At 41.0% G+C, this 27,513-nt stretch overlaps 1 protein-coding gene across 2 annotated transcripts in view; it reads left to right on the forward strand.

Moving 5' to 3' along the window:
- The window catches only part of LOC145357002 (TBC1 domain family member 22B-like), a 326,450-nt gene that overhangs the window by 146,134 nt on the left and 152,803 nt on the right, over positions 1-27,513 (forward strand). For both annotated transcript variants that reach the window (XM_080210039.1, XM_080210041.1), the window contains one exon: positions 21,194-21,308. In XM_080210039.1, the coding sequence (XP_080066165.1) occupies positions 21,194-21,308 (115 nt within the window). The remainder of the gene's footprint in view (positions 1-21,193; positions 21,309-27,513) is intronic.

Below are 27,513 nucleotides of genomic sequence, written 5' to 3' on the forward strand. Positions count from 1 at the left end.
CTTTCTGAGCAGGAAGAGCCTCTCCACCTCTATCCTATCCATCCCATTCATCATCTTATATGTCTCAATGAGATCTCCCCTCATTCTTCTAAACTCTTAACGAGTACAAGCCTAGTTTATTCAGCCTCTCCTCATAGCTCAACCCCCTCAACTCCGGCATCAGCCTAGTAAACCTCCTCTGCACTCCCTCCAAGGCCAAAATATCCTTGCGTAAGTGCGGCGACCAAAACTGCACACAGTACTCCAGCTGCGGCCTCACCAGTGCCCTGTACAGTTGCAGCAAGACCTCCCTACTTTTATATTCAATCCCCCTTGCTATGAAGGCCAGCATCCCATTTGCCTTCCTGACCACCTGCTGCACCTGCAGGCTGGGTTTTTGCGACTCATGCACAAGGACCCTGAGGTCCCTCTGCACTGTAGCATGCTGCAGTTTTTCGCCATGTAAGTAATAGTCCTTCCTGCCATTGTTCCTGCTAAAGTGGACAACTTCACACTTGCCAACATTAAATTCCATTTGCCAGTTCCTGGCCCATTCGCCCAGCCTATCTAGATCCTTCTGCAGACTTTCCACACCCTCCACGCAATTTGCCGTTCCACCAATCTTGGTGTCATCAGCGAATTTCGACACCACACACTTGGTTCCCTCCTCCAGATCATCTATATAAATCGTAAATAGCTGAGGCCCCAGCACCGACCCCTGGGGCACTCCACTAGTCACCAACCGCCAATCTGAATAGCACCCATTGACCCCCCTCTCTGCCTCCTATTTGACAGCCAATCCCCTATCCACGCTAACACCCTACCCCCAACTCCATGCTCCCTAACCTTCTGTAATAACCTCTTGTGCAGCCCCTTATCAAACGCCTTCTGAAAATCAAGAAACACCACATCTACCGGCTCTCCTCTATCCACCGCCCTAGACATATCCTCATATCACTCCAACAAATTTGCCAGACACGACTTCACCATACATAGTGGAAATGAGCGAACAAAAGTTTCAGTTCTCTCCTGATAGTGCCTGCAATGCTATATGTATGTATAAACATGAAATCTTCTGGTGTAGTTCTGTTGGTTAATTCCTGGATATTCAGTTTTTTTCATTACACGTTAATGGTTCCGAACAGCGACTGTAATAGAATGCTTATAATGATGGGGGAGAATAAGTGATAGCATGACATAGGTAGAAAGAACAGGTGGAGTTGAGGTAGCTGAAGTTTAAATCTCTAATCATGGAGCAAGGTGGTGTTTACATTAGAACATGCAGTTTTGGGCGCCGCACCTGCGCAAGGATATTTTGGCCCTGGAGGGAGTGCAGAGGAGGTTTACTAGGCTGATACCGGAGTTGAGGGGATTGAGCTATGAGGAGAGGCTGAATAAACTAGGCTTGTACTCGTTAGAGTTTAGAAGAATGAGGGGAGATCTCATTGAGACGTATAAGATGATGAATGGGATGGATAGGATAGAGGCGGAGAGACTCTTCCCGCTCAAAAAAGACAGTAGGACTAGGGGGCACAGCCTCAAGATAAAGGGGGGGCGGTTTAGAACGGAGTTGAGGAGGAACTTCTTCACTCAAAGGGTGGTGAATCTCTGGAATTCTCTGCCCGTTGAAGTGGTGGAGGCTGCCTCGCTAAATATTTTTAAGAAGCGGGTTGATGGGTTCTTGATAAGAGAGGGGATTAAGGGTTATGGGGAGAGAGCGGGAAAGTGGAACTGAGCCACGACAGATCAGCCATGATCTTATTGAATGGCGGGGCAGGCTCGAAGGGCTAGATGGCCTACTCCTGCTCCTATTTCTTATGTTCTTATGTTCTTAAGAACATAAGAAATAGGAGTAGGCCAGATCATGGCTGATCTGTCGTGGCTCAGTTCCACATTCCCGCCCTCTCCCCATAACCCTTAATCCCCTCGCTTATCAAAAACCCATCAACCCGCGTCTTAAAAATATTTAGCGAGGCAGCCTCCACCACTTCAACGGGCAGAGAATTCCAGAGATTCACCACCCTTTGAGTGAAGAAGTTCCTCCTCAACTCCGTTCTAAACCGCCCCCCCTTTATCTTGAGGCTGTGCCCCCTAGTCCTACTGTCCTTTCTGAGCGGGAAGAGTCTCTCCACCTCTATCCATCCCATTCATCATCTTATACGTCTCAATGAGATCTCCCCTCATTCTTCTAAACTCTAACGAGTACAAGCCTAGTTTATTCAGCCTTTCCTCATAGTTCAACCCCCTCAACTCCGGTATCAGCCTAGTAAACCTCCTCTGCACTCCCTCCAAGGCCAAAATATCCTTGCGTAAGTGCGGCGACCAAAACTGCACACTGTACTCCAGCTGCGGCCTCACCAATGTCCTATACAGCTGCAGCAAGACCTCCCTACTTTTATATTCAATCCCCCTCGCTATGAAGGCCAGCATCCCATTCGCCTTACTGACCACCTGCTGCACAAGGACCCCGAGGTCCCTCTGCACCGTCGCCTGCTGCAGTTTTTCGCCACGTAAGCTTTCTTTGCATTTGGAGTGAATTATAGAACGTGAAGATCTGACGCCCCTCTTTTTGGAAGGGCAGTGAATCCCAAAAAGAAAATTTAGCCTTCCACTGATGTTTGCATGAGTTTCAGCTTGTTTGAGTTCATGTTACGAACATTGTTTCAGACCCGAGGTCCCTAACCGATTTCATTTGACTCGAGAATTGTTATGTCACAGTTTTATCTGGCATCATGAAAATCAGATCTGGAACATTATTTCTACTGTGTGCATGTTTAGAAATGATGGGCTCTGATAAAAGTGCATGTATTAATATAACATTCCTGTTGCCTCAATGAAGGTATTGACACATTCCTTTTAAACTGTTTAAAAGCTATTGAGTCAGTGCACCTACACAAATTGCAGAACATCGCCCATGTGTTTTCAACATTCCTCCACTAGCAATGTCAACTGTATTTCTCCTTTTCTCTCTTGCACAGAACAATTTAGGAACTTTTGTTAGTAAACTGTTCCCTATGGTGCAAAGACTCACTGAACCAGCAGATAGCATAATTGGTTGAGTGCATCCTACACTGCTACCATGCTATTGTTAACTGGAAGGGAACTCTGCTGTTGAGTTGTATATTGCTCTTTTCAACACTCCTTGGTGTGGATTTCACAATTGGCTTCCAATTTACAGCACATTTAAGGTTGTCATTGGAGCAGTCGTTACACATACAATAAAATATTACTTTCTAGATTGAACTGCAGCAGGAAATATTGGTTTTAGCGATTTGCAGTAGCTTTCTCTATTGGAAGCCGCTTGTGAAATCCACACCAATTTGGGTTGTTTGACATGATTTAATTGTGTTGCTGATGTAAAATAAAGACTGGAGAGAGATTATAATGTGCCAGTAAGCTCTTTCACCTGTTCCTGCAGGGGTATAGGTTTTGGAGAAGGAAGCATACACTTTTCCAGGTGCTCAGTATGTGGCTTTCGCAAAACCCACTGTGCTCACGGTACTCATGGTGTACAAAGGCAGCATTAGTTTATTTATATATTTTTATTTATTCGTGGGACGTGGGCATTGCTGGCTGGCCAGCATTTAATACCAGTCCCTAGATGCTCTTGGAGGGCAGTTGAGAGTCAAACACATTGCTGTGGCTCTGGAGTCGTATGTAGGCCAAACCAGGTAAGGATACCAGAATTGCTTCCCTGAAGGACATCAGTGAACCAGGTGGGTTTTTCCAACAATTGATAATGGTTTCATGGTGATCAGTAGATTCTTAATTCCAGATATTTTTAATGGAATCTGAATTCAATCTTCTGCCTTAAGAGGATTCGAACCCAAGTCCCCAGAACGTGAACTGAGTTTCTGAATTAATAGTCTAGCGACAGTACCACTGGGTCATTGCTTCCCCTTATCTAAAATTCCTGATCTTGGCTGGATTTCTCCAATGTTGTATGCTCTGCTGCCAGCGAAAACAAGAGATTTTGCTGCTCAACCATATCTCCGTTCACTGCAGCAGGACCGGAGAATCCCAGCCAGAGGTGAGGTTGGAGAATTCCGGCTCTCTGGTGGATATATGAGGAAATTAGGAGAAAGAAGTTAAAGGATAAAAGGTGATTTCCTGGTGACAAAGCACCATGCAAAAAATGGTGTTGGTACATAATGTGTAAGTGATCATATTGAAAAAAAAACTGCTGTTATGTTTTTAAAATTAGACCCATCTGGATAGCATCTTTACCCTTGTAGTCCACAAGCCATGCAGTCATCATATTGATCAGTCTATAATGCTGATTTTATTTTTGCCCTTGTGTCAATGCTAAGTATGTTTTGGCATAGAAACTTTGGAGCTTTAAATGCTCCAAAGTATTTATTGGAAAAGTATTTTGCTTTTCTGTGACTCACTTTCTTTCAGTTGGTATCTCTCATTTCTGTAAGGGTAACTTCCTGGTTTTGCTGACCATTACTTTCTGTTTTTCTGTATGTTGTATGTCTGCAAAATGTGCCTAAGATTAAATGAGCCTGAAATGAGTGACATTTAATGCAACTATGTTTAAGTGAAAATGATTGCAGGTGTACTCATGTTCGATGATTAACTTTATACTGTATTATTGTAAAAAGAGCTATTGAAGCTGATAGGCTCCCCCCTCTGCAAACTAAACAAAAATAAACTTACTGTTGAAGTTCAGAAAGGTAAAGCAGATTGCAAAAACTAGCTTGCACTCTAATATTCAGGGCACGTATGAGGTACCTATGAATTAACAGACAAACTGTGGTCTGACGTAGCACATGACAGAGTAAATGACAAATATGACCAAAGGAGATGCCATGAATTTCTCAACAATCCATCTAAATTCCCACTGTGTGTCAACCAATCTCAATGAAACTTCAGCTTTCTCATGAGACTTTCAAACCTTCAACTTTGAAGATCTCTCCTTCGAATTTCTCCAAAGTTATTCCCACATGGATTAGCTGAATCACTGCTCACTCCCCATGATTTCAATCTCATCTCCCTTAGATTTCAAGTTTGCACCTCAGCTTTTCGTGAGACACCCATCTTCACTGAGGTGGCACTGCTCCTTAGTTTCTCCAAACTCCTGTCTCCTAGCTGTTTCCAGCTATATATATAACCCCCAGGGCCCTCCCCTGAACTCTTTTCCATCAGACTTCTATATGGAATTGTTAAATTGTAACATTGATTTCTGTTGTATCTTTGTATACGTTTTGGGGAGGTTGCCAGTTATGTTTTATGATGCTGAAGATTACAGTGTTGAAGATGCGTTGAACAAACATTTGATGCCATGCTGAACATTTATTCACATGATTAAAATGCAGAATAGAATCAGGTTGATCCATAAAGTTAATTTCATTTGCAAATATATTGTTTTTAAAGTCAGTTGTTCACTTTTAAAAATATTTTTACAGTTAAATATACTGATTATCTGTTATCTCTTCAATTTATAGTGAATGAAATAAAGATTGTAAGATACAGACAGGATTAAGATATAAACTGAAATCTCAAAGAAACATTTGGGAGAAAAGGTTAATAAAAATTCCACAGTTTTTAAAAATTATGAAACAATATTACATACTCCTAAAAAAAAAATTCTCTTTCAAGGCCTGAAAGGTTGTTTAGCAATAATTCTTAGTGCACGGTTCAAAAACCAGTTAAACCTCATTCAATAAAATATAACTTTTCCAGTTTCAATTGAAAGTAAAGTTCATATCCTGTCCATGATTTCTTGATGGTTTCCATCTGTGAGAACCTCAACACTTCCCCATGGAGGATCTGGAAATTTCTGATATCAGGTTATGATTTTGTCCTTTAACTGTGTATGTGCAGGCCTCGGAAGTTGCTATCAGTTTCTCAGACTAGTGTTGGTGATCATTCATGTCTTTATTGTCATTATGGCTGCAGAATCTAGGTCATATCTTTGTAGGTTACAAGGTGTATCAGATCATGGATTTGCATAAACCTTGGCCTTCCTTCTCTTTTTCCTTCATATTCCCTTTCCTTCATATTCCCTATTTACTATCAAGATGTTTGCATTTTAGTCTTGTTATATAACTCTGCTTTTGTCATGCAAGTTTTCTGTTTCTATTCAGGTGTGTGATTTGGCTGACTGTAGACTGACTCGTGACTTCTATTTCCATGTTTTCCCCCGTTCCCGTTTTGTTTCTCTTTTCCACTTAGACCCTTCTCTCCGGCCATCACACTTTCTTTTCATTTTCCCCTCCCATGTATTTGGCCATCTCAGATTCTGACTCCAACCTTTCAGCACTCCTCAACTTTCATACACTCCAGCGGTGATCCCAGGCTTCTCTTCTTAGATAAGCCTGTATTTTTCCTCCGTCTCTCTTGCAAATCCTGTCACCAAATAACATCATGATCTGTACTTCCTAACCGCCGGCATCCTCTTCTGCTGCGGAGCATCTTGCATTTTTCCATTCCCTTAATTCTTATTTTAAATCCTAGTTTTCTGTGCTTGTCCAAGTACCATAATATTTTCATTAATTTGATTCCTTCGCCTCTGTGCCGAATGACTTCTCATCCTCGGTGATTTCAACTTCCATTTCAATTCATTATGATCTCTCTTTCCAATTGAAGTCAAACCTGCCTACCGTCCTTACTCTTTCTCAGTATGAGCTCCCCTGTCCAAATTCACAGCAGCCTCCTTGCTACTCACATCACTTCAATTACTGATAAGGTAATTGTTGCATCATTCTCCATCCACATCCAATCCTGCACCCCAATTTACAGCCTTGGAGAAAAACCAGTCCTCTTCTTCTCAAAATCCCCCTGTCTAGTTGTTGTCCTTCCATTCACCAGGACTTTTCTGGAGCTACTGATCTGCTTAACACCTCTCTTGTACTGTCCTTTTCCGTTTGCTTAGGCACTATGTTCCTGACTTCTGAAACTTCCATTCTAATTCCCTCCATTTTACTACCTTCCTATTTGGTTTTCAAAAATATCTGCAGTGCCTTAGTCCTTAACTGAAATTTAATTTCTCCACATGTTAAGTCTCCCTCTATTTCCTTTTTCATCTCTTGAATGGTAACCACTGAATTCTTCAGCGTGAAACACTCTGAGATGTCATTCTTTACTTAAGTCGTACAGCAGAAATGTAAGTTGATCCAAAATCCTTAAATGTCAGGAACTTATTGGTATCCAGGAAATGATGTTGCTTAGAATTACAGCATCATCTGAGTTTATCAACAAAAACGATCAGGTAGTGCAGAATTATAGCCAAGCAATGTGACATCGATAAGTAGTGACAGATCTGGAGAAGGTTCACAGCTTTTAAGTTAAAATTCTGTGCAACCTGACAATACTCTGATCCAGAATTAAGGATGTGTATTGAGTAAGTGTTCTTCAAAGTACGTCACTGAAGAGAACAAATGTTATTCCAATTATTAAGGAAGAACTCCAGAATGTTAGGAAGCATTTTGAGGTAGAAATTGAAGAGGCACAATTGGGTTGCTTTTTTTTTAGTTGAAGAATTTTTTCTTTAAAAAGGGCATGTTGTCCCCATCTCAGTTTTTCTTCTTCGAAAGATTTTTTCAAAATATCATTAGGAAATGCTAATTTTGACTTTAGTTTGGATCTCTTTTCGGGGGGGGGGGGGAAACTTCTCAAATGCATAGAATCCAAAGGTTATAGTGGCTCCTCTAATGAAAGTAGTGAGCGTAATCTAACGATTAGCCTCATTAACATTGGGCAAGGAGACAGACTGACGAGTTGACTTGTATATAAATCTGAGTTTATAAAATAACTAAGAAGTTAATGAATTTGTGCATGATGTCTGAGATTTTTGGGTATCAAAGGTGCCTAATGGCACCATCCATTTATTATTTCTATTGATATCATGAAGGTGTTTGTTATGATGTTTTTGCAAGTGATGTTAGAAGAAGTGAAAAAGAATTGAGGCAGGGTCTTTGTGAAAGCTGACAAGCAGCTGTATTTATGTTCTTTTGGATGCTATTTCACTTCTGAGGCACTATTTCCGGTTGCACCAGATCCTTTGTCACTTCTGTATCATGTTCAATCCTGAGATGAGCTTCCAACGATTGTTATTCTATATCACAAATAGAAGCTCTTTGCACCTGTAAAATATTATTTGTCTCTGTTACTAACTTGGCCCATCTACTCTGAACTTCATATGACTGTGACCTTGAGAACCAATTGCCCCATGCTCTCCTGTCTGAACCAGCATCCTTCATTGTGTATAAATTTCAGCTTGTCCAAAGTTCTGTCCCTTACCATCTTGTTTTGCCTTTGTTTCTCTAAACTGTTAAATATAGAATGGTCATTCCTGTGTTTAAAATCCCTTGCTGTTCTTTCCCTTCCCTATCCTTGTAAACTTCTCCAGCCTTACAGCCTTTTCCCTCCTGTTATTCTGATTCTAGTTTCTTGTGCATCCCTGACCACCCTTTCTCCACCATTTCCAACTGCGCCTTCAACTGACTAGATTTCCCTCTCTGCATTTCCCTTACTTGAACCCCCTTTATCTCTGAACCTCACTTTTTTAAAGGCACTCTCTTACCAACCCCGACCAATCTTTTGTTCATCCTTCTTAATCTTTTCTTTATAAATTGTATGTTAAAAGCATTATATAGTGCTGTTGGTAGTGATGGATTTGCGAGTTTATTCTCTAAAGGATGTTGAAGACCTGCAGCTGCATTGGTGGTACTGAAATAGTTCCTTGTGGAGCAATGCAAAGGGGTTGCCCCATTTTTGAAAAAAGGCAGAGTGACTCTGGAAACCCACTGTTCTCCAAATTTGATCCTATTATGAGTTAAAAAGAATTGTTTTCATTTTCCAGAAAGAAAGATTAATTGTCATTCCAGTGCTTCCTTGTAGGATTGGAGTCAAGCAATAGGGAATCAGGTTCAAAAAGGTCAATACTAAAGATACGTTTGAGTACAAGTTATGTAAATAGTTCAGACATGAAAATTTTTACCATTCCCTGTTACAAGATGATGAAGGGGCTAGATAAGGTAGAGGCAGAGAGATTTTTCGTGCTTAGAAAGGATAACAGAACTAGAGGGCACAGCCTCAAAATAATGGGGTGGGGGGGCTGCAGTTTAGATCAGAGTTGAGGAGGAACTTCTTCACTCAAAGGGTGGTGAGTCTTTGAAATTCTCTGCCCATTGAAGTGGTGGAGGCTACCTCGCTGAATATATTTAAGTCACGGGTAGATAGATTTCTGATAGACAAGTGAATTAAGGGTTATGGGGAGAAAGCGGGAAAGTGGAACTGATCCACTTCAGATCAGCCATGATCTTGTTGAATGGCGGGGTAGGCTCGAAGGGCTAAATGGCCTACTCCTCCTATTTCTTATGTTCTTATGTACATGGACCTACAGTTTATAGCCTCTTTTCTCCGTAAACACTTTAAGTTTCAAACGCCTTTATGAATTCACTCAACATTGAGCAGTGTACATCTTTCAGCTAATTTGAAAGAAACAACTTCTAAGCATTTCTGTAAATATGTGAAAAGGAAGAGCGTAGTTGAAGTAGAGTCAGTCCTTACAAGTGGAAACAGGAGAATTTATAAAGGAATTGGCACTCCACTATTGCAAGCTGTTTCTTTAGCTGCCTAGCCTCTAAGCTCTGGAATTCCACCCTCTTCATCTCACCACCTCCTTTAAAGCCAACCCTCTGGCCAAGTGTAGAGTCACTTAGAATCATAGAATCCTACAATGCAGGAGGAGGCCATTTGGCCCATCAAGTCTGCACTGATCACAATCCCACCCAGGCGCTATCCCCATTACCCCATGCATTTACCCTAACTAGTCCCACTGACACTAAGGGGCAATTTAGCATGGCCATTACACCCAACCTGCAAATCTTTGGTGGGAGGAAATCAGAGCACCAGTGCAGGAATCAGGAAATCAGATCACCAATGCAGACATGGGGCGAATGTGCAAACTCCACATAGACAGTGACCCAAGCTGGAACTCAAACCCGGATCCCTGGCGCTGAGAGGCAGCAGTGCTAACCACCATGTCAGTTGCCCTAATGTATCCTCCTTCAGGTTAATAATTCTTGGTCTGGTTAGTGTTGTGAAGCCTTGGGATGTTTTACTTAGGGACATAAGTTACTGCTTTAAAAAAAACTTGAATCTTGCCAGAGGAACACTTTGGTGTGCCTGTGTTGCAATTACATTTCCTGCCTCCTGGCATAATTCTGATTTAATGGAGAATAAAACTGATCATTTTGGCTCATGAGATATTTAATGCATTTATGGGAACTTTTAGCAAACAGCACAAATTAAGATAGCGTAAAGCCTAAAGTGTAGCACGAAGAACCTTCAAAAAAACCTTAGTGGAAAATTGTCTTTCCTTATTCATTATGATATCCATCAAGTGGGTGACTGTGCATGCTCAGTCTCCCCAAATGAAATGAAGTATATAAGTGCATTATCTGTTCACCATCCTAAAGTAAATATGGAGGCACTAGGAGCTTGACTGCACTTGAGCAGCTTCCAGCTGGGCCTGAAGAAGAGTGGAGAAAGCATCACCTGATAAGCCCCACACTCCATAAGGTAAGCAATAAGGAAGGGCCTGAGGGATCTGGCGAGTCCTACTAGGTCAACAATTGCTGAGGAGCATGTCAATCAGGATGGTCTGTGCACCAGATTGGCTGCATTGGAGACTGACAATCCAGATTGACAGACAACTTGGCCAGTGAGCCTGAGTCCTGCTGTACATTTTCTAAGTCCCTTGGACCAGCTGGACTGATCCAACTCAAGCACCTATACCAAGTGGGGAAACATTCGTCCCACTAATGTGTGTAAAAGTTTGTTAGAATGTTATCTACAAAGATAAAGAAAGATGTATGCAAGACCAGAGCTGTCAGTACTGGTGTTGTATTTTAGATTGCAGAAATGAATAAATCAGAAACCTGTAAGCCAAAATAAATTTTTTTAAACCGAAATTGCTACTCTTAATGCATGAAACTCACTGGATCTGCAAGAGGGACAAATAATTTTTCGAGCAAAAGTAAATGATTAAACATTGTGAAATTGTTGCAAGTGGATGGCTGATAGGCTTTTATGGCAACGGAATACAGGTTATGTTAGCTACACTACTTCTATGTGAGGCTTTTCACTGGCAGCTGGATATTAGGGAATTTCTCTAACTTCATTAAGGAAAACTGTTGAACTTTTTTTTCGACTTTAATCATTGCTTTGCCTTGTGAAAATGAAATGTTTTAGTTTCCTTCAGATTTGACATTGATTATGAGGTTTTTGTTGATCGTTGTCCTGCAATGTTTTGTGTTCTTGGGAAAATTAGTTTAACTTGTCAATGAGATCCTCTTCATGGAGAAATTTTGATTATTCCCTCCGTCTTTCCAAGGATAGGGTGATATTCTGCCAGAATATATTATTTAACTGGGTAAAGTAACAAAACATTAAAATAAAGTTAGAATTAACATATAAAGCAACTGTTTTCATTTCTCTTGAGGTTATTATTGAACCTATCTTAAAGGGATGAGCTGTATTCATCAATGTACTTTGTTCTTTATGTGAAGAAGACCTCAAGTGAAGTGATGATTATGAGTAGATTGTAAAGATCTTACACTGTTGGATAAACTTAATTTTCCCTGCTTTCCATTTAATGTCTTTCAATGGTAAAGGTTCTGAAATGTTAGCAGACTAATCTATTCATAGAATCCCCACAGTGCAGAAGGATGCCATTTGGCCCACTGAGTCTGTACTGACCACAATCCTACCCAGGTCTATTCCTGTAATTCCACACATTTATACTGCTAATCCCCGACACTAGGTAGCATGGTCAATCAACCGAACCCGCACATCTTTGGACTCTAGGAGGAAACCGGGGCACCTGGAGGAAACCCACATAGACATGGGGAGGATGTACAAACTCCACAAAGACAGTGACCGAGGCTGGAATCGAACCTGGATTCCTGGTGCAGTGCTTACCACTGTGCCACCATGCTGCTCTGTGTTGATCAAACTAAATTGTGATATTCTAACAAGAAAAATAGTTTGAGTGAATGAAAAGGTTAATCTGTCACTGTAATAACAATATTCTACTTTTACAGTGACTCCATATACAGTGTCACAAAACTGGTAAATGCGCAACCGAAATATAGAATCCCTACAGCACAGAAGGAGGACATTCGGCCCAGCGAGCCTGCACCAACAATCCCATCCAGGCCCTATCCCTGCAACTCCACGGATTTGCCCTGCTAATCCCTGTGACACTAAGGGGCAATTTAACATGGCCAACCAACCTAAATTGCACATCTTTGGAGTGTGGGAAGAAGTTGGAGTACCCAGAGAAAACCCATGCAGACACAGAATATGCAAATTCCAAACAGACAATGACCCGAGGCTGGAATTGAACCAGGGTCCCTGGCTCTGTGAGGCAGCAGTGCTAAACAGTGTGCCACCATGCCGTGCTCGATTTCAGATGTTGGGACTGACAGCTCGGGCCATGGGTGGTTTGGTTCAAGCTGGCTCAGATTGGATCAAAGGTAACTCAGAGCATGGGAATAGACTGGCATGCAAGGGGCAGCTAGTCAGGCACTGCACTGCACCAACGCAGTGTGTTGCCAAATTTTCCAGGGATTTTTTATGCAATTAAAATTGATGCATGGGCATGTTCTAAAAATCTCAGGTTTTTGGACAGCTAAATTTAAGACCCTGTGCCTTTTTGAATGTTTGGTTGAATTGTTGGTTTCTTTTAACCAAGTTATCAGTAACCTAAGGCAGTTTTGAGGCACAATTTTGCTTTGAGGCATTTTGCTAATTTAAACAGAAATTGTGACATGGGATGCCAGCATCTGCATATAGCTGAAATTTCTCTCTGCTGTTTACTTTCTTAACTATTCAGGGCTTCTGTTAAATTTGCAGCAGGACGAACTTCAGGTGAAAGCTTTCACTTTTGTATCTTCATGTGTTATTCAGGACCTTGATAATTAGAATCATAGAATCTACAGTGCAGAAGAAGGCCATGTGGCCTATTGAACCTTCACTGACAACAATCCCATCCAGGTCCCATCCCCGTAACTCATCATATTTACAGTCCTAATCCCCCTGACAATAAGGGCAATTTATCATTGCTAATCAACCTAATGTGCACATCTTTGGAGTGTGGGAGGAAACTGGAACACCCGGAGGAAACCCATGCAGACATGAGGAGAATGTGCAAACTCCACACAGACAGTCGTCCGAGAACTGAATTGAACCGGGGTTCCTGGCGCTGTGAGGCAGCAGAGCTAACCACTGGGTCACCGTGCTGCCCAATTAGCATGTGGCGGCATGGTTTAATGGATCAGGTTGCTGTCTCGGTGGAGCAAAAAGTATATGCAAATCTTGTGTTTCTAGAGTGGTGATTTAACTTGTGTTTTAGGACTATCCATCAAGCAAACAAACCTCTTGGGTTTTAATCTGGTGAAACCTTTGCACATTGCCTTATGTTTGACAAGGCTTGAATTACTTGCAGCATATTTGATGATAATCACAGTTGGCCTTTGTTTCATCCTTCCAGGGATTTATTCTGTAAATGCTGAGTATTAATAGCATAATTAGGCATATTCTCTAAAATGGAACCAGCACTTGTTCCTTATCCCATATGCCAGGAACTATTACTCATCTTCTGCCTTTTTCTACAAGGCTTAGAACTAATTAGAGTCATTTAGCAGCACTCTGAGTTCAGGCTTTTTATAATCACTCATCATCCAGTTGTGTTTGAGAAGAACAGTGTGAGAAAATGTATGACCATTTACTATGTGAAGAATTTTGGCTGAAATAAATATTTGAATGAATTCAAATGCTCATGAAAACAAGCTTAAACGTTGTGTAATTGCTGAATCTGTCATTATTCCACTGTGGAATGAAAATGAATCATTGGCGTGCATTTGTTGCCAATTGTGTTATTCCGTTGCAACTCGTTATTCTAAAGTTATAGTTATATTAAGAAATGTATCTAGGATTTACACCTGCGTAACTTCTACGTGTTTTAATGTGATGGTCCTTGTTTGTATTGGCTTGCTGCTGTTTATTGTAGTGCCATGATGCAAATAATTTTTGCATATGTACCAAGTCTCACTTCCTCAGGTAGGTTTCCTGTAGGCTACCAGATGCAAAATGGAATTGGTGGCAAATGTAAATGACCATCACGTGGATCCTGCTGGCGATTTTACCTCAGTCGGCTGGACAGCTGGTTAGTGATGCCGAGCAATGCCAACACCGCGGGTTCAGTTCCCATACTAGAACAAAGAACAAAGATATTCGTGAAGGTCCTACCTTCTTAACCTTGACTGAGGTGTGGTGAATCTCAGGTTAAATAACCACCAGCCAACTCTCTCCTGCAAAGGAGAGAGCAGCCTCCAGTCACCTGGGACTCTGGCGACTTTACCTTTATACTAGCTACTTGGTTTATGCTGAAGAAATCTGAGCTCTTAACCTGCCCATACAGACAACAGGGCTTATTTTGGATAAAAGCAAAATACTATGGATGCTGGAATCTGAAACAGAAACAGAAAATGCTGGAAAATCTCAGCAGGTCTGACAGCACCTGTGGAGAAAGAAAAGAGCAAATGTTTCGAGTCTGGGTGACCCTTCATCACATTTTTCAGCATTTCCTTTTTTTTTTACGTGTAAGCTTATTTTACATTGCCTACCAGTGGGAGTCCTCATGATATTGGGCACAGTCAGCAGTTGAAATGTGAAGATGTTGGTGTGATGTTAGGACAGCTACAGTTCATAAATCATGTCTTCATCCTACTTATGAACGTTCTTGCCCAATTAAAGAACAATATAACACAGAAATAGGCCCTTTGGCCCATCAAGTCTGTGCTGACACAGATGCCTCTCCAATTGATATTTTCTTGCCTCTGTGGTCCATATCCCTCTATTCCCTGCTTGTTCAAGTATCTATACAGATGCCTCTTGTTATAGAATCTGCTTTTACCACCACCACCTCCAGCAGCATATTCCAGGCATTCACCACCCTCTGTGGAAAAATTTGCCTCTTGCATCTCTTTTAAACTTTCCCTCTCACTTTCAACCTATGCCCCCAATAATTGATCCTTCGACCCTGGGAAAAAGACTCTGACTATCCGTTCTATCCAAGCCTATCATAATCTTGTATACCTCTATCAGGTCCCCCCTCATCCTTCGACACTCCAGTGAAAACAGTCCAAGTTTGTTCAGCCTATTTTCATAGTCCATATCTTCTGAACCAGGCAACATCCTGGTAAATTTCTTCTGCACCCTTTCCAATGTATCAACATCCTTCTGATAGTGTGGCAATCAGAATTGTATGTATACCCCAAATTCAGCCTAAAGTCTTATACAGCTGCAACATCATTTTCCAATACCTATACTCAGTGCCCTGACTGATGAAAGCCAGCATGCCATACGCCTTCTTGACCACCTTGTCCACCTGAGTTGCCACCTTCTGGGAACTGTGGATCTACACACCTAGATCCCTGTAAATGCTAATATTTCTAAGGACTCTACCATTTACTGCATACTTTGCTTCTGTAGGAGACCTTCCAAATTGCATCAGATTTGTCTGGGTTAAATTCCATCTGCCTTCTTTTGGCCCAGGTTTCCAGCGGTTTGTATCTTCAGTATCCTCTGACAATCCTGCTCAATATCCACTACTCCCCAATTTTTATATCCTGTGCAAATTTATCAATCAGATCACCTACATTTTTCTCCCAAGTCAAGGCCTCAGCGCTAATCCTTGTGGAACACCACTTGTCACAGACTTCCAGTTAGAAAAGTACCCTTCTAGTGCTAATGTCTGCTTTCTATGCCCAAGTCAGTTTTGTATCCATCTTACCAGTTCACCTTGGATCCCATATGACTTCATCTTCTGCACCAGCCTGCCATGAAGAACCTTATTGAAGGTTTTGTTAAAGTCCATGTACACAACATCCACCGCCCTGCCCTGGTCAATTTTTCTTTCAGTTCCTCAAAGGACTCAATCAAGTTTGTGAGACACGACTGCCCTTCGCAAAACCATGCCGCCTATCGCTAATAAACTGATTCCCTTTCTGTTCCTAAGAATCTTCTCCAATAATTTCCCCACAACTGATGTAAGGCTCACAGGTCTGTAGTTTCTCATTTTGTCTCTTCTGCCCTTCTTAAACAGAGGAACAATGTTAGCTGCTACTCAAATATTCAGGTACTTCGCCCATGACTAAAAAGAATACAAAGATTTTGACCAAGGCCATAGCAATTTCTTGCCTTGCCCCTCTCAGAGATATACGCTATTGGCTCTGGGGACTTGTCCACCAAAATGTTTTTCAAAACCTCCAATATCATCTCCCATTTTATCTGAACATGCCCTAGAATGTCAACATGCATCTTTCTGCACTCACTGTCCACCACATCCTTTTCCTTTGTGAATACTGATGCAAAGTACTCGTTAAGGGCCTCACCCACTTCATCTGGCTCAACACACAAATTCCCTCCACTGTCCTTGAGTGGACTTATCCTTTCCTTAGCTACCCTTTCCCTCCTTATATATGCATAAAAAGCCTCCGGATTATCCTTAATCCTAGCTGCCAAGGACATTTCATGGCCCTTTTTTGCCCTTGGAAGTCCCCGTTTAAGCTCTTTACTGCTATCTTTTTATTTCTCGAGAGCCTTCTCTGTTTCGACTTCCTGAAATTTATGTATACCTCCTCCTCCTTTTTCATAAGCTCACGACCGCTTTGCCATTCAGGGTTCCTGAATCTTACCATGTTTACTCTTCATTTTTACAGGAACGTACTTGTCTTGAATTATTAACAACTGACTTTTAAAAGACTCCCACATATCGGATGTTGATTTGCCCTCAAACAGCCATCCCCAGTCTATATTCCCTAACTCTGTCATATTAAGCCTTCCCCCAGTTTAGTACTGTCACTCTGGGACTACTCTATCCTTTTCTACAAGTATCTTGAAATTTACAGAATTGTGATCACTGTTCCCAAAATGTTCCCCCACTGAGCCATCAATCACCTGTCCAGGTTAGTTTCTCAGAACCAGGTCTAAGCCTTTTCTTGAGACAATATGTAGAGTTGGACCAACTACACATTTGCCTCAAGAAGCACTCTTGGACACACTGAATGAACTCTGCCCTGTACAAGACCCTGGTGCTAAAAAAATCCCAGTCTACGTTGGGGAAGCTAAAATCACCCGTCACAACGACCCTGTTTTTATATCTTCCCATAATTTGCTGATATATCAGTTCCTCCACTTCACTCTGGCTGCTGTTGATTAAAGGTAGAAATACATAAAATTTATAGTTGTCCTGACCAGATTTTCAGTTACAACATGAACTGCTAAATCATTGGTTTGATGTCCGAACTTTTTGTCAGAATATATAATTTCTTTTTGGGGTTTCATTTACAAAGACAGTTTTTGGAAATAATGTAACTGTAGCAGTAAGGAGTGACAAACCTGTTATCCAGACCGACTAACTTGCATTTTTTCTGCTTATTTACTCTGGAGAAGAACAGAATATTAAGTTTTTCAGCATGTTTAATATTTGGAAATTAAGCTTAACCTACTTCTACGATCAATAATCTCCAGGAAAACTATTTAGGGCAGGTGCATTTAGTAAATTACAATATAATTGCCCCAGTTGCTAAATCCAGATCGCTTGTGTATAGAGTAAATAAGAAAAGCCTCAAAACAGTGTTGTGAAAGAACATATTTTCCTCTTTCATGAATAAATGATGCAGAACGTTATCTATTTTGTTTTGCATGATGGAAATATGGCCACCAGTTGACACATAAGAACATAAGAAATAGGAGCAGGAGTAGGCCATCCAGCCCTTCGAGCCTGCCCCGCCATTCAATAAGATCATGGCTGATCTGTCGTGTCTCAGTTCCACATTCCTGCCCTCTCCCCATAACCCTTAATCCCCTCGCTTATCAAAAACCCATCAACCCGCGTCTTAAAAATATTTAGCGAGGCAGCCTCCACCACCTCAACGGGCACATGGTTGTGCCATTGCGATGTTAGTCTTCCAGTAGTGTTGAGTTTGGTCATCTAAAGGGTTTTGGAGTATTTCTCTGCCATACTTTGTTTCCTGATAGTTTTGTGAGTAATTTGCCTCCTGTTGGGTGTTGAATCATACAAACAATACAAAATTCAATAAATAATCTGTGCCACTGTAGCTGATTTCGAGCAGGGCAAAATCAGTTTAAATGTCAGCCACTTTTCCTGTTTCTGATTGCTATTCAGTGACCTGTGCTTAGGAATGCAAATGCATCGAGGTGCTAATTGCTCAAAACCAGTTCCTCTGGGCTGGACGTGTTGTTCTTATGCCAGACATCAAGCTCCCACAATCAGAACTTGATTGTGCCAGGAGCTTCCCAGAAGGGCAACAGAGTCACATACCAACTGTCTCAAGAACAGCTTCTTCCCTGCTGCCATCAGACATTTGAATGGACCTACCTTATATTAAGTTGACCTTTCTCTACACCCTAGCTATGACTGTGATGCTGCCTTCGCCATCATCTCCTTTCCTTCTCTATGTATGGCATACTTTGTGATGATAGGGTGCAAGAAGCAATATTTCTCACTGTATACTAATGTATGTGACAAGAAATCAAATCAGTCTCTTTAGGGTTATCCTGAGGGAAAAAAATTAAAATATTAAAAATACAGGCATAATGAATGAATGCACAAAACAGTTATAACAAAATGGATAAATCTATCGCACAAAAAACAAAAATACGCTGTTATGTTGATGTGGTTGCAGAGTAACTAAAGTTACTCATTATTCCAGGTTAATTTGGAAAGAATAGCCTGAATGGAAAAGGAACTGGATTGGCAGATAATGGATGAGATAAAATGACAGTACTGAGCCAAGATTTTAGTCCAGAAAGCCGGGATGATTAATCCAAATGTGTGCAGCTAAGAAATAGCAAATAACAAACTATTTGTTCCAAGTAATTTATAGGTCCCCTAACAATCGGGTAGTGTGTGAAGGAACAAAGCATGTAACTAGAGCGATGCAATTATTCTAAGGGACTTCAATCTTTATAAAATTGGACAAATCAAATTGGCAAATTTGAGAGAGAGTTCATGGAATGTATTTGAGGTTGTTTTCCCAACAAATTGTTGAGCAGATGAATTTTTTGATCTGCTACTGTGAATAAGCGAGGGTTAGTTAATCTTTGGATAAAGGATCTACTGGACTAGAATACTTATAATCTGATAATATTTCATTAAGTTTAAGAGTCTTGTGGTTAAGTACAAAACCAGGGTCTTAAATTTAAGCAAAACCAATTATGAAGATATGAGAGGCGAGTTGGTTGAAGCTGATTTGGAAATTAGGTTTAAAAAATGCAATGATAGATAAGCAATGGCAGATATTTTAAAAAAAAGTTCAAATTCTCAGTGAACATAGAAGTCCCTCGAGGAATAAAGAGCGGTATCTTCTAAGCTCCGGAGTAGTGTATCTTGGATCTGTGCAGATTCTGAAGTGATTTGGTCTCTCATGTGCACATGTACACGCACACACCCCACCCCAGTCACCTGGCAGAATTGTAAATCATTGCAACACTCCTTTCTCCCTGTCAGAAGCTGCAGGAAACCTTGCATCCCAATTTGGAAGAATTGCAGTCTTAATCTTTCAATCCTTTGGTACCACTCCCATATCTAAGGAGAATTGCAAGATTGTGACCATTACTTGCACCTTGTTTCCCTGACCAACCAAGGGATCATTCTGTCTGAGCCAGAGGGATCATTCTGACTTTGAGTGATGCCAGATCTTCTGAGGACAGAATGTTACTGTCCCCCACAGTGAATTTACAGCTGGGAAGTCCATGCAATTCACTGGGTGGCTTTCCTGCTGCCTTTCTGCCTGCCCCCAAGCTGTATGCAATTTTATGAGGAGTGGGTGAGGTCCTTGAGTGATGGAAAAACAGAAAATGCTGGAAAATTTCAGCAGGTTTGGCAGCATCTGTAAGGAGAGAAAAAAGCTGACATTTTAAGCCTAGATGACCCTTTGTCAAAGCTTTGAGATTTTCCAGCATTTTCTCTTTTGGTTTCAGATTCCAACATCTGCAGCAATTTACCTTTATCGAATGCTGGAATAACTCTGTAGGGCTGTGGGCGCCTGTGGAAGCAGAAACAAGAGTTAATGTTTTGCGTCCATGTGACCTTTCTACTGAACTGAAGAGAGGAACAGAAATGTAATGAATTATATAGTTGGTAAGGAGGTTGGGCAGGATAGAAGGCTAGGGATAGGTTGGAACTGCAGAGAGATTGAGAAAGATGTTTGTCATGGGCATAAAACAAAGGCTGCATTAATGGTTCCATTAAGGACTGAAGACCTAATAGTGGTATAAAGGTAAAATAGCAGAACATTTTAATAGGAAGACAAAGATCCATGTTCAGTGGGAGCATAACAGCAAGGGATCAATGGCTGTGTGGGGAGGGGTGGGATTGTATTAGGGAAAGCCAATAACCTGACATAAACAACGTAATTAGAACTATTACTGTAATTAGCTATCAGTGACTTCAGAACAAATGTATACGTGTGATTACAAGTTACTTGCATGATAATCAAAGGTATAATTACTTTTGCAATGTATTGCTCAGGAAGACTGTATTCCACCTTGTGGAGACAGGCTTCCCTGCTACAACTTGAATAAAGATCTTTAAAAAGAACTCGAAGTTTTGTCTGACCTGTCGAGGGGAACAAAGTAAGTCACAGCTGGATAGCTGTGCAGTTCCCTAGCATAAAGTAGAGGATGTGCCTCCAAAACTGGCTCCCTTTCCAGATTGTCTCCCCCTCCCCGCCCCCTGCCAAAAAAAAATCTGTCTTCTTCTCCACAAAAATCTCCTGTCCAAGACAACCCCTTACCCCATTCTCTCACTACTTGAGCCCTTCCCATATGGGCTTCCACGAGACCCACTCTTAAAGTGGGAGTCTCTCCCAAGTGAGGGAACAAAATCTTGCCTGTATCCAATTCGTACAATATCTAACAAAATAGATTTTGTTGAAATTATCTCTGGTTTAGAAGTGTTTAGGTAATTGGACCACTGTCTAACCATTTATTCCAAAGAAATTGAGTGACCATTATTTGAAATGTCAAACTACGTCTACATTTATAGGAAAATGATCATATTTGAGACTGTATTTCAAAATGATTTTTGAACTGATGTGTAGTTTATATAAGGAAGATGTTGGTATGCCAATTGAGCTAAAAATCTACTTTGTACACTTTTATTTTGCAGATCTTCGAACGAATTCTCTTCATATGGGCCATTCGGCATCCAGCAAGCGGCTATGTTCAAGGAATTAATGACCTGGTCACTCCTTTCTTTGTAGTGTTCCTTTCAGAGCATGTGGGTAAGTTTACATAATTTATTCAGACTGACACCTTAACAGTGGACCACAAACATCTTTTATTCTGATAATGAAAACGTGTACAGTCAAATTTCTGTGTAGAAAAGGGATGAATAAAGCCAATAGTTTGATTGCCTACAGTACTGTGTACAATTTTGGTCTCCATGTTGCACAAAATGATACAGGAGGTCTGAAAATTTAAATAAAATATTCACAAGTATGATGCCAGAACCACCAAAGTAAATTTCCCAGGAAAGATTGAACAGGCTTGGGCTTTTGCCTCTGGAAAACGGAAGGCTGTGACTAAATTAATAGAGGCAGACCTAACAAATTAGGAAGATGGAAGAGAATATGTTTCATTTGTGTAGCAGTCCAAAATCAGGGTCATAAATATGATATAACAGAAAGAAATTCATAAAGAATTGAGAAGAATCTTCTTTGCCCAGAGAGTGGCTAGAATATGGAACTTGCCACCATATGGAATAGTTGGTACAGATATCACAAATGCATTTAAGGAAAATCTTGATTTGCGCATGAAGGAGAAAGAAATACAAATTAGGGTCAGGTCAGATATGACCGAAGATTAATGTGAAGCATAAATACCAGTACAGACCAGTTGGGACAAATAGCCTGTTTCTGATCCAAGTTAATTAAGGCTATTTTGAAAAAGAATAATATGAGAGAGAGTGATGAATATTTAAGGAAAGGCAAGTACCCTATTTTTCTAACGTTGGGGCACATCTTTAGACCCTAGCAATGTTACTGTGTATCTGGTAGTAGTGCGACCCAGGAAGTTTCATCTTTTGAAAGAAGTAACTTTTCTTGTTCAAGCTAAAGCAGAGAGAAAAATTTGTCTCAATTTCTTATATCCTTTGAAAAGAAATTCTGACTTCCTCTGTTATTGATCATAGTTCAGTAAAGTGAGAAGGTTTCATTAATGGAGCTGTATTATGAATGTAGTGTCACTGGCTGAAAGAATCAAACACGTAAGAGCTCCTGCAACCCACTCCATCATTGTGAAAATCTGGAACATTTATTCTCGAGGCAAGATGGTAGAAATCCCCTCTGTCGAAACAACATTACCCTGTTGTAGTTGATTGATTTTTCTTTGATGTTTGTACATTGTTGGGTGAGCAAATACATATTTAACTCTAACGTCTCTGTGCACACAGGAAACAAAAGCATCACTGCATCCTTAAAATGAACTAGATCGGTTATCGGCTTCCTCCAGAGGAGGATGAATTGTGCATGGCACAGCATAGTTCCCTTGTGTTCTGGGAGCATTGGGATCATTGCAGGCTAACCCTAGGAGAATGGCTCTGTTACATTTCTGCAACGTTAGTTCTGGGGGCTTTCTTAATTAAATAAAATAATTCAGCTCAATTTGCATTGTTGGAAAGATATTTTGAAATGTCCATTGTTGACTACCAAACGTTTTTGTTGGACTTGTATTACAAGACTTTGCAAAAGCGAATATATCATACCTTTTGTGGTTATCCCCATGTGTTTTGACATTTTATAGAGCTATGTGTTTTATTATTTATAGTCAATAAAATTGATTGTAATTTGGGAAGCAAAGAAGTAGAATTGGTTGAACATTAGAATTTCTCTGCAGTACACCTTACTAGCTAGTAGATGCAAAGCTGAGACATGACTATGCAGTCATTGATAAGAGCATACTTGTAGCCAGCCAGTTTACAATGGGCAGTTTCCATTATAAATGTGGACACTGTAATTTGTAAGGGGCAAATTTCATACAAATTGTGACAGCAAGAAGCAAGATAGGATGTGATTGCAAGCCTAAGTTCTATAACTTATTGCGATATATTTAGAATATTGAAGGAGCAATCTGTGCAAAATGTTCAATGCATGCTGTGTAATTCATGAGTATGCCTGTAAAAATGTTCTCTGTGGCCATTGTTGCAGTTGTAAAATAGTTTTTGAAGCAGATTTTTTCTGACTATTCCAGGACTCCTGAGGCTGGCTGAAACCTTAGCACACAGACAATACATCATCTTTAAGTAAAAGAATCAAAGGAGCCATGACTAAAATTTAAAATATCTAATTGAAATGGACAGGATTCAAAAATTTAAAAAAGTGGAGGTTCAAGATAAAATTATTATAACAGTTAATATAGTATGGATAAACTGTTTTGTACTTACAGCTAGTCAAATGGAAGTTGCATTAATAAAAGAAAGTTACCTTATTAAAGTATCCATTTCAACTTGTCAGAAAATGCACAGGCTTATGTTTTTATGCTAAAATGAAGAGGAGCAACAAACAATTGTGGGACTCACTTGGTCTCTGCCAGACATAACAATAATTCTAAAAAGGAGCCTTCAAAATAGAAGACTTGTAAAGAAGGTAAAGAAGAAGCAAATGGGATACAAGGTGATTTGATAAAGTAGATACAAAATTGGCTTAGTTGTAGGAAACACAGGGTGATGACAGAAGGCTGCTTTAGTGACTGGAAGTCGATCTCTAGTGGCATACAACAGGGATCAGTGTTGGGCCCCTATTATATGACATTTACGTAAATGACATTGATGAGTATGTGGGGGGTAGGATGAGTAAGTTTGCAGATGACACAAAGATTGGCCGGGTGGTTAACAATGAGACAGGTCATCTTGGGCTACAAGAAGATAGAGGTGGAATGGTCAAATGGGCAGGTAAGTGGCAGATGGAATTTAACCCTATAACGTGTGAGGTGATACGCTTTGGAAGGAGTAATTTGACAAACAAGTATTCAGTGAATGGTAGGACACTATTCTGATTCTGTGGAACAAGTGGACCTTGAAGTATTTGTCCACAGACCTCTGCTGGTGAAAGAGCATGCGAGTAGGGTGGTTAAAAAAGATGTATAGGGCACTTGTCTTTATCAATGGAGGCATAGATTACAGAAGTAGGGAAGTCATGTTAGAGTCGTATAGAACTTTGGTGAGACCACAGCTAGAGTATTGTATGCGGTTCTGGTCGCTACATTATAGGAAATATATGATTGCACTAAACGGGGTGCAGAGGAGATTCAGCAGGATGCTGCCTGAGGTGGAGCATTTAAGTTACGAAGAGAGGTTGAGTAGGCTTGGGTTGTTTATGTTGGAGCAGAGAAGGCTAAGGGACGATTTGATCAAGGTGTACAAGATTATGGGGGCATGGACAGAGTGGATAAGGAGCAGCTCTTCCCCTTAGTTGAAGGGTCAGTCACGAGGGGACATACGGTCAAGATGACAGGCAGGGAGTTTAGGGGGGGGTGTGAAGACAAACCCTTTTACCCAGAGCAGGGTGATTGTCTGGAATGCACTACCTGGGAGAGAGAGTTGAGTTGGGTTGCCTCACATTCTTTAAAAAGTACCTTGGATTGTCATAACATTCAGGGCTATGGGCCAATAGGATTAGGCTGGAGTTCAGGTGGTTCTAATGAGTCAGTGGAGACCCAATAGGCCAAAGGGCTGCTTCTGCATGGTATAATTCTATGATTTCTATGAAAATGCCATTGCGGAGAAGCACATTGAGGTTCATTTCTCAGAAGCAAAATCCGTCACAGGTTGTGAGTGTTCACAGTAAATTACACACACGTTTCTGGAGGCAGTGTAGCTAACTTCAAGCTCATATTTCAATACAAGGACTAGATTGGGCTGGAAATAAATATTGCTATTTTTGAGGTTCTTTATCGTCAGACTGAATGTGTATAAACCAGTTAACAAACAGTATCTTGCTGTCAACTCTCTATTCAATAATTGTACAATGTGACATTTCTATACTCGCATCATAGAAACAAACTAAACTTGCCACAAAAAGTTGGGGCTTATTCTTTTAACCCATTGTCCTTTTTTGATTGTGTGCTAAGTCTTAACTGCTGTTCAACAACCTCTGTGGGATCAGAAAATAGCTGTTACAAATGTGAAGTCTCATTCCTTCAGCTTTTAGTTAACTCTGTCTCACTCTCTCTCTTTCTTTCTCCTGCCCTTTTTACTGTTTAGCATTTTGTACCTGATTTTGAATTGATTATAACATCCTTCTTGGCTCAGGTCCATTAATTTTGCACAGATTCAATCAAATTGGTCATGCAGATGCCAGTTGATTGCACTATTGATATGATATTGATATTGTTTCTTGATTTTCAGAAGGCGTTTGACAAGGCGCCTCACAAGAGGTTATTACAGAAAGTCAGGGGGCATGGAGTTGGGGGTAGGGTGTTAGCGTGGATAGAGGATTGGCTGTCAAATAGGAGGCAGAGAGTGGGGGTCAATGGGTGCTATTCGGATTGGCGGTTGGTGACAAGTGGAGTGCCCCAGGGGTCGGTGCTGGGGCCTCAGCTATTTACCATTTATATAGATGATCTGGAGGAGGGAACCGAGGGTATGGTGTCGAAATTTGCTGATGACACCAAGATTGGTGGAACGGCAAATTGTGCAGAGGGTGTGGAGAGTCTGCAGAAGGATCTAGATAGGCTGGGCGAATGGGCCAGGAACTGGCAAATGGAATTTAATGTTGGCAAATGTGAGGTTGTCCACTTTGGTAGGAATAATGGTAGGAAGGACTATTACATACATGGCGAAAAACTGCAGCAGGCAGCGGTGCAGAGGGACCTCGGGGTCCTCGTGCATGAGTCGCAAAAACCCAGCCTGCAGGTGCAGCAGGTGGTCAGGAACGCGAATGGGATGCTGGCCTTCATAGCAAGGGGGTTGAATATAAAAGTAGGGAGGTCTTGCTGCAGCTGGAGTACCGTGTGCAGTTTTGGTCGCCGCACTTACGCAAGGATATTTTGGCCTTGGAGGGAGTGCAGAGGAGGTTTACTAGGCTGATACCGGAGTTGAGGGGGTTGAGCTATGAGGAGAGGCTGAATAAACTAGGCTTGTACTCGTTAGAGTTTAGAAGAATGAGGGGAGATCTCATTGAGACATATAAGATGATGAATGGGATGGATAGGATAGAGGTGGAGAGGCTCTTCCCGCTCAGAAAGGACAGTAGGACTAGAGCACACAGCCTCAAGATAAAGGGGGGGGGGCAGTTTAGTACGGAGTTGAGGAGGAACTTCTTCCCTCAAAGGGTGGTGAATCTCTGGAATTCTCTGCCCGTTGAAGTGGTGGAGGCTGCCTCGCTAAATATTTTTAAGAAGCGGGTTGATGGGTTCTTGATAGGCAAGGGGATTAAGGGTTATGGGGAGAGGGCGGGAAAGTGGAACTGAGCCACGACAGATCAGCCATGATCTTATTGAATGGCGGGGCAGGCTCGAGGGGCTAGATGGCCTATTCCTGCTCCTATTTCTCATGTTCTTATGATTCCAGCTGCCCTGTAGAAGAGGCAAGTCTCATTGGATCTGCACCTTAAGCAGAGAAAAAAATGTTATCTTTCATTGAGTAGAATACAGGGGCAACTTAATTTCAGTTTAGAGTTTGTGTGAGAAGAGAAACTGGAAGTTTCTGACAGAGCATTGTAATAATGAAAATAAGCAATTAGCTAAAAGAACACACTAAAGCCTAAGTTTGAGTTGAGAAGTCAACAGGCATAAGGTTTTGGAGGATCACTTACCAAAAGATATGGGAAGAATCCACATAAAATACCTTGGAGAATAGCTGGAATACAGGAGAAATGATAGTGAAATTTGGAGGGCTGTACCTTTGGGTTGCTCCCAGGAAAAGTGAATGAACCTTTCATCAGATAAGGAAACTCTTGGGGTGGTGGGGTGTGTGGGTGGTAAACTAAAAATGGATTCATAGCATATGTAGTTATATACCATAGTGCTAGATTAATGCTAGCTTTGTTTTTTATATATGTGGTAAAGTTTGTTTTAATTTAAAAGTATGGTACAGCATAATTTATTTCAGTTAATCATTGGGTGTTGAATTTCCCTTTAAATGTTAACGGTATCTTCATAGTGGGTGTGGCAAGCATTACGAGTTCACTGGCAACAGTAAATTCTGGCCCAACATGTTGCTATTTTGTGAATTGCTGATTAGAATTTTTTTTTGCGGCAGGTAGGGAATGTCAGTCGTACCGAATATCGTATCAGAAAACTTCCTTCAGATCCAAGTGGACAACTTGTGCATGATAGTTTGGATGTAAAATTCTTCAAGCATCCATTTTTTTCTGCCAAATAATTTATAAATAAATAAAAAAAACTAATTAATTTCTCGGTAAGCAGCAGAAAACTATGCCACAAGTTGATACAAGACGTGATGACCTTTGACTCTGGAAACAGAATCAT

This window comes from Carcharhinus amblyrhynchos, chromosome 22 (assembly GCF_965287045.1).
Source record: "Carcharhinus amblyrhynchos chromosome 22, sCarAmb.v2.hapA, whole genome shotgun sequence".
Classification (NCBI taxonomy): Eukaryota; Metazoa; Chordata; class Chondrichthyes; order Carcharhiniformes; family Carcharhinidae; genus Carcharhinus; species Carcharhinus amblyrhynchos.